General features: G+C 40.7%; 1 protein-coding gene across 1 annotated transcript in view; it reads left to right on the top strand.

The window, feature by feature from the left end:
• The first annotated feature begins 1,203 nt into the window (after window positions 1-1,203).
• Window positions 1,204-8,290, top strand: part of LOC119597666 — a 27,267-nt gene continuing 20,180 nt past the window's right edge. Inside the window, exons 1-2 of the mRNA XM_037947264.1 lie at window positions 1,204-1,327; window positions 1,469-1,637. Of these exons, the coding sequence (XP_037803192.1) occupies window positions 1,535-1,637 (103 nt within the window). The 5' untranslated portion in view covers window positions 1,204-1,327; window positions 1,469-1,534. The remainder of the gene's footprint in view (window positions 1,328-1,468; window positions 1,638-8,290) is intronic.

Here is an 8,290-nt window from a genome sequence, read left to right as displayed (position 1 = left end):
ATGCTATGCTTCGTGAGGGATTTTCGACCGAATGAGATGTTTCTTGTAATGGGAATGATGTCAGCAGTATGTCACACATATCATAATATAGTTCCATTTTCCCTTTCCGTTGAGAGAGAGAGAGAGAGAGAGAGAGAGAGAGAGAGAGAGAGAGAGAGAGAGAGAGAGAGAGAGAGAGAGAGAGAGAGAGAGAGAGAGAGAGAGAGAGAGGAGAGAGAGAGAGAGAGAGAGAGAGAGAGAGAGAGATAGAGAGAGAGATAGAGAGATAGAGAGATAGATAGAGAGAGAGATAGATAGAGAGATAGAGAGATAGATAGAGAGATAGATAGAGAGATAGATAGAGAGATAGAGAGATAGATAGAGAGATAGAGAGATAGATAGAGACATAGAGAGATAGATAGATAGATAGAGAGATAGAGAGATAGATAGAGAGATAGAGAGATAGAGAGATAGATAGAGAGATAGAGAGATAGTAGAGAGATAGATAGAGAGATAGAGAGAGAGATAGAGAGATAGAGAGATAGATAGAGAGATAGATAGATAGATAGAGAGAGAGAGATAGATAGATAAACATGTGGACAGTTAGATATGCAGAATAATCAGATATATGGATAGATGGGCAAACAGATAAATTATTAATAAATCATATGACAAATAGACAGATAAATGGATAGATAGGCAGATATATAGATAGGCAGATAGATAGACTGTGTCAGGTACTTGTAAAACGCACGGTCCGTTGCGTATATTTGTGAAGAGAAGATTCTTGGTAGTGTAGCGTAGACGGAGGTTAGAATGGCCGGCTTGTGCAGTGACCTGGGCAGCGAGCTTGACCTGTACTGACCCGTGCGCTCACTCCTCCTCGAGTCATGCTCCCGCTCGGACGCGGCCTTCTCCCGGGGGCCACCCTCCGGGGCCAGCCCACCTTGCCGGGCCACCCGCTGCCCGGGGCTGCTTCTCCACATTCCAACCTCGGTCCACGCTAAGCTGAAGAAAACCGAAGTCAACAATAAAGCCTGCAAGCAGACCGTGCGTTTTACAAGTACCTGGCAGATTGACTGATATAGAGATAGACAGATAGATAGATGGAGAGAGAGAGAGAGAGAGAGAGAGAAAGTACGACGCAAATAATAACACACACATCTAAAAAAAATCCCGCCGAACTTACCAATCATGCCGTATTCCTTTATCAACACTCTATCATCTGCTTATCGTTTCTATCTAATCACATTCTCGTAATCGCTGCTTACGTCTGCCTTTCGAGTCGTGTTTCACTAGTCGTAGAAGGAGGCTGTGGGTCATTATTTTTTTTAGGGACGACTTCTTGGTGAGAGATGATATTCAGTGAAGAAATACAAAGTGCTGGTCGAAAATATATTGAAAAATAGGGTGCATTTTTGGGGAAGAGTGCAGAGAAGAAGGAAGGGAAAAGAAGGGAGATATACATATATATATATATATTTTTTAGAGATAAGAAGACAAGAAAGAAGGATTTCAAAGACACGTTTATAGAAGAAAAAGAAGAAGGAAAAGGATGGTCGGTTCTATAGGATTGCGAGGCGGAGGAGCCCTGTCTGCCGCCGCCCTCCTCCTCTTCTGCGCCGCCGTGTGGAGTCCCCAGGGCGCCTTAGCTGTCAGTGAGTCATGTCCTGAGGGCCTTTTGCGAGCTCGGAGGACTCGGGTTCAATTCCAGGGGCGGAGGACAATTCCCCGCGGCGTTTTAGGATGTTCGAAGGACGCTTTATGCTTGAGGGGGTCTGTGTGTGGGCAGGGGGTCCTTCTGTCTCCGTCTGTCTGCCTCAGTCTGTCGGTCTCTGTTGGTCTGGCTGTATATCTCTTAACTCTCTCTCTCTCTCTCTCTCTCTCTCTCTCTCTCTCTCTCTCGCTCTCTCTCTGATTCTCACTCTCTTTCTATCCCTCCCCCTCTCTCTCCCTTCCTTTCTCTCTCTCTCTCTGTAAGCATTTGCTTCCATGTATACATGTAGAATTGTGATTTATTTGTAAATCTTGCAACACAGTTTGCTGAAAGATTTCGTAATTAACCAACAACATTTAAGCCTGTCTTAGCAACACATTATCCTGTCTGCAACGGATGCACGCGCTTGTTGATAGTATGAAGAATAATTAGATATTCTCTCGACAAATACACTAAACGGACGTATGAAAAAAGAACAGTGGCATACCAATACTCTTAGAGGCAATATTTGATAATGTAAATACCGCATATTGCGTAATTTTAGCATTTTCGATCACATTACGGTGAATATAAGTTCTGGGGACTGACATCTTTCACTTATATGACTTAATTTCAGAGAGAGAGAGAGAGAGAGAGAGAGAGAGAGAGAGAGAGAGAGAGAGAGAGAGAGAGAGAGAGAGAGAGAGAGAGAGAGAGAGAGAGAGAGAGATACATAGATACATAGAGATAGATAGATAGATAGATAGATAGATAGATAGATAAAGAGAGAGAGAGAGAAAGAAAGAGAAAGAGAGAGAAATTCTCGATGTTCTCTACTAATTTCAAGCCAGCCCGATCTGAGCGGTTCTGAGAACTAATCATGTTACCACCTGTTGATTAGTTTGCCATTATGCTTATCTCTCACTCTCATCATTATACATTCCATTTACTAACGTCATTTTTTATCATATACAACGCCGATAAGACGCGCTGATACCTTTATCTTTTCCATTAAACTTTTGTCAAGAAGAAGCACAATCGATAACTCTAGCATTTCGTAAATCAGGAATCCTCATTAGGCTAAAATTACACTTATTTTTATTAGCACTTAACGAGCTGAAAGGAAAGTTACAATTGTTAATCTAGATTTGAAATTAACGTAATGGCTTGATAATCACCGTTTTCACAAAGTTTTTAAAGATTGGAATAAGCTAATGGAACGTATCGTATTTACAAAGGTTTCGTGATATCCGCATCAAAAGCCTAAAAAATAAATAAATAAATAAATAAATAAAAAATAAAAATGTATATTTATTTAAGAATATGCATTACCGTCATTCTCTTGTACATGCATCATTAAAGAATATTGAATAATATTATTATTACCTCGTAGATGAGAAGTAATAATGATGTGATGAGAGGATGAGGATGATTAAGATGATCATGGTATGGTGGTGATTATGATAAAAATATGATGATGATAGTGTTTATAAAGTGATGATGCTAAGGATAAATATATGATAATGACCATCATCATGGTATTAATACTATGCTAATCATAGCAGTGATAATGATGATGCAATTTACTTTAACAATTACAATAAGCTGATCATGATAACAATTCCAATAATAACAACAGTAATATCAATTATTATAATGATATGAATAAGGATAATGATAACAGTGATAACTATATCTACATAGTTAATATGGATAAAGTTAACGATTATGTTTTAATAACAACTCGAACTAGTAACACTATCAATAACGATAGTAAAGATAATAATAGTGATATTAATTGTAGTAGTAACAGCAGTAGTAGTAGTAGTAATGGTGACGATAATAATGATGATGATAACAATAATGATAGTAATAATAATTATAGCAATAGCAATAACAGTAACGGTAATGATGATAATAATAATGATAATAACAATAGTAATAACAATAATGATGCTACCAATAACAATACTACTAATAATGATGATAACAGTAGTAATAACAGCAATAATTATACTAATACTAATAATAACAATGATGATAATGATGATGATGATAATAATAATAATAATAAAAAATAATAATAATATAATAATGAGTAAATAAATAAATAATAATAATAACAACAACAAAAACAACAACAATAATAATAATAATAACAATAATATTAATGATGATGATAATAATAATAATATTACTACTACTACTACTACTAATAATAATAATAATATTAATAATAACAATAATAATGATAATAATAATGATAATAATGATAATGCTAATTATAATAAATAACAATTATGATAATAATAATGGTGATAATGATAATAATGATAATAATAATAATAATAATGATAGTAATAATAATGATAATAATAATAATAATGATAATAATAATAATAATAATAATAATAATAATAATAATAATAATGATAAAAATGATAATAATAATAATAATAATAATAATAATAATAATAACGAATAACAATGTTAACGTCATATAATAAGAAGAATGATAAGACTAATGATAGGAGGGCTATACAAGTACTACTAATATTAATATAACAATCACTACCACGGCTTCTACAACGACTACCAACAATAACATTAGTTGTTATGATTGCCATTACTATTATGATGAATATAATATTCTACTCAAAATATGGGAATGACACTGCTTCTGAAAAAAAAATGGATAATGATAAAGTTACTTATAAAGACAAAAGGAAGGATGATTATTTAAAAGAATACTGAGACTATACTTGCAATAGCGGAAGAAAGAGAGAGAGAGAGAGGGAAAGAAAGAAGGAGAGAAAGAAAGGGAGACAGAAAGAAAGAAAGGAAGAATAGATAAATACAGAAAGATAGATAGGAATAAATGAATAGTATATAAAGAAATAGATAGATAATAAATGAATAGATAAATACAGACAGAAAGAAAGAATGAGAGCAAAGAAAAAAAAAAACAAAGAAAGGAAGGAAAGAAAGGAATAAGGGAAGAAAGAAAGAGAGAAAGAAAGAATCAAAGAACGAAGGAAGGAAACAAAGAAAGAAAGAAAGGAAGACAGTATCCTAAGATGAAGATGCTCCCAGCCTCTCACTTCATCTCGCTCGACCTCCGGAAGTGAACGGATGATGAGAAAGTGTGAAAAGGACTCGGAGACACCAGATGGGGAGGGAAGGAGGGGCGAAGGAGAGGGAGAGGGGAGGGGAAGAGAATGAGGAGAAGGAGAGGGAGTGGAGAAGAGAGAGGGAGGGAAAGAGGAGGGAAGGAGGGGGCGAAGGAGACGGAGAGGGGGGAGGGGAAGAGAGTGAGGAGAAGGGGAGGGAGTGGAGAAGAGAGAGGGAGGGAAAGAGGAGGGAAGGAGGGGGGAATTAGAGAGACGGGGGGGAGTAAGGAGAAGGGGAGGGAGTGAAGAAGAGAGAGGGAGGGAAAGAGGAAGGAAGGAGGGGGGAAAGTAGAGAGAGAGGTGGGAGTAAGGGGAAGGGGAGGGAGTGAAGAAGAGAGAGGGAGGGAAGGAGAAGGGAAGGAGGAGGGAAAGGAGAGGAGAGAAGGGGACGGGGAGAGAGGGGAGAAGGGAGAGGAGGAGAGGAGAGAGGAGGAGGAGGGAAGGAGGAGGGAAGGAGGAGGAAAGGAGAGGAGGGGGAGAGTAGGGGAAGGGGAGGGAGTGAAGAAGAGAGAGGGAGGGAGGAGGAGGGAAGGAGGAGGGAAAGGAGAGAGAGAAAGGGGAGGGGGGAAGAGAGTGAGGAGAAAGGGGAGGGAGGAAGGGAAAGGAGAAAAGGAGATGGACAGAGGTGAGGAAGGGAGGGGGAGGAGAGAAAAGGGGGAGGGAACTGTAAAGGAGGAAAGGAAAGGGAAGTAGAGAAGGAGGAAGGGGAGGGAGGGAAGAGAAGGAAAAGGAGAGGGAGGGAGGAGGGAGGAGGGAAGAGAAGGAAGGGAGAGAGAGAGGGAGAGAGAGGGAGAAAGGGAGGGGGAGAGAGAGAGGAGAGAGAGAGAGAGAGAAGAGAGGAGAGAGAGAGAGAGAGAGAGAGAGAGAGAGTGAATGAGTCAATAAGTGAATGAAGGAAGGGAAGTAGGGAGGAAACTAGAAAGGGAGAAAGAGAGGGAAGAAAGGAAAGAAACGAAGATGACAGGGAGAGAGGGAGAGAAAAAGAGAGACAGAGAGGGAGGAAAAGAAAGAGAGAAAATGACCTTAGTGAGCAGCGGAATTTGTGGAATTTTCGGCTTAATATTTGTTGGAAAAGATTGAGGAGATTTTATGGGAGGGGGGGGCGGAGGGGGGGAGGGTATCGAAGAGGGGAAGGAGAGGGAGAGGGAGGAAGGGAGGAAGGGAGGGAGAGGGAGAGGGAGAGGGAGGGAGAGGGAGGAAGGGAGGAAGGGAGGGAGAGGGAGAGGGAAGGGAGGAAGGGAGGGAGAGGGAGAGGGAGAGGGAGGGAAGGGAGGAGAGAGGAGAGAGAGGAGGAGAGGAGGGAGAGGGAGAGAGGAGAAGGAGAGAGAGAAGGGAGACAGCGGCAAGGACAGGGAGAGCACGATAGAAATGCTCGATTAAAAGGGCTTATGACGTTCTTGAGATCATCAGGAAAGAGATCTGTAAGATAGCATAACTGACGATCCAGACAATGAGGCAGGAATGATTGAAAGTCATAAAGGGATTCAGTAGAGAGAGAGAGAGAGAGAGAGAGAGGAGAGAGAGAGAAAGAGAAGAGAGAGAGAGAGAGAGAGAGAGGAGAGAGAGAGGAGAGAGAGAGAGAGAGAGAGAGAGAGGAAGAGAAGAGAGAGAGGAGAGAGAGAGAGAGAGAGAGAGAGAGAGAGAGAGGGAGAGAGAGAGAGGAGAGAGAAGAGGAGAGAGAGAGAGAGGAGAGGAGAGAGAGAGAGGAGAGAGAGAGAGAGAGAGAGAGGAGACAATCTTGACGACATTTGCAACGGAAATATTGCAACGTTAGACGCAGGAGCTGCGGCGCTAGAAAGTCAGGGTGGAATGTGCACCCTTAAGGAACACGTCTAGTAACAAGTGGCTTGTATATACGAGACTGCGAAAGAAATATTCAGGATAATCTTCGGATACTCGACGAAGGTTGGAGAAAAAAAAAATGTAGAAAGAAAGGAAATAAAAGAAAGGTATCTAATAACCACCAGATAAATCGATAGATCTGTTCGAAGAGAGAGACGAGGGGAGGGAGAGAGAGAGAGAGAGAGAGAGAGAGAGAGAGAGAGAGAGAGAGAGAGAGAGAGAGAGAGAGAGAGAGAGAGAGAGAGAGAGAGAGGTAAATAGAGAGAGAGAAGGGGGGAAGGAAAGAGAGAGAGAATGAAGGAAAGAGAGAGGGAGAATAATAGAGAGAGAGATAGAGAGACAGATAGAAAGATAAACAGATAGATAGATAGACAGACAGATAGATAGACAGACAGATAGATAGATAGATAGATAGATAGATAGATAGATAGATAGATAGATAGATAGAAAGAGAGAGAGAGAGAGAGAGAGAGAGAGAGAGAGAGAGAGAGAGAGAGAGAGAGAGAGAATAAAGGAGAGAAAGAGAGAGAAAGATACGTATGGGTATTAGTTTAGCGAAAAACAACGCCGCTTTCTTTACAACGAAATAGTAACGATATTACCCCTCGAGAACAACACTTTCTAATGGAGAGGAAAGAAAATTGGAATAAAGGAGAGATAAGGGAGAGCAAGGGAGAGTAAAGTGGAGGGGAGGGAGTAAGGGAGAGAGAGTAAAGGAGAGTAAATGGGAGGAGGTACAGGAGAGTAAAAGTGAGGTGTTAAGAGGGCGTAAAGAGGAGGCGAGAGTAAGGGATTGTAAAGACTTAGGGATAAAGAAGAAAAGATAAATGAGAGAAAAAGGGTAGAGTGTAATGGGGAAAATGTAAGGAGAAAGGAGAGAGAAAGTGTAAAGGAGAGAGGAAGGAGGAGAGAGTAAGGGAGAGTAAAAAAAAGAGGAGGTAAGGGAAAGTAAAGGGTAAGGGGTAATGGAGAGTAAAGGGGAAGGTAAAAGGGAGAGAGTAAGGGAGATAACAACGGAAGGGGTAAAGGGAAGTAAGGGAGGAGGAGAAGGGTGAAATAGAGGAATGGTAGGGAGGGAGGAGGGGAGGAGGGAGGGAGGAAGGAGGGAGGAGGGGGAGATGGGAGGTAGGAGAGGGAGGGAAGAGGTGGAGGAGGAAGGATAAGGAGGAAGGAGGGAAGTAAGAAGGAGGAAGGGCAGGAAGGATGGGAAGTAGGAGGAGGAGGAGGAGCAGGAGGAAAAGGAAGAGGAGGAGGAGGAAGGGACGGAGGAAGGAGGGGGGGGGGGTAGCCTTTTCCCAAGGGGATACGTGCTCTCCGAAGTTTGAGGATCACAAGAATGCAGAAGGAAACTGTTTCTCAGTCCATTACATTATTTGAAATAGCACAGACGACCAACGCATTTTTTTTCCCTTCAATATATATTTTTCTTCGTCACATTCGTCCTCTCCTTCTTCTTTTGCACTTTTATTATCGTTAATATCATTATTATTATTGTTTATTTTACCTTTCTTGTTATCATTAGCATCATTATTATCATTATCATTATTTTATTTCATAGTGTTGTTAGCATCAGTCATTATCAGTATCAGTATTACTATTATTA

The sequence above is a fragment of the Penaeus monodon genome, chromosome 39 (genome assembly GCF_015228065.2).
Source record: "Penaeus monodon isolate SGIC_2016 chromosome 39, NSTDA_Pmon_1, whole genome shotgun sequence".
In the NCBI taxonomy this organism is placed as follows: Eukaryota; Metazoa; Arthropoda; class Malacostraca; order Decapoda; family Penaeidae; genus Penaeus; species Penaeus monodon.
The sequence above is the reverse complement of the archived record's forward strand: the minus strand, read 5'-3'. Positions and strand labels throughout refer to the sequence as shown.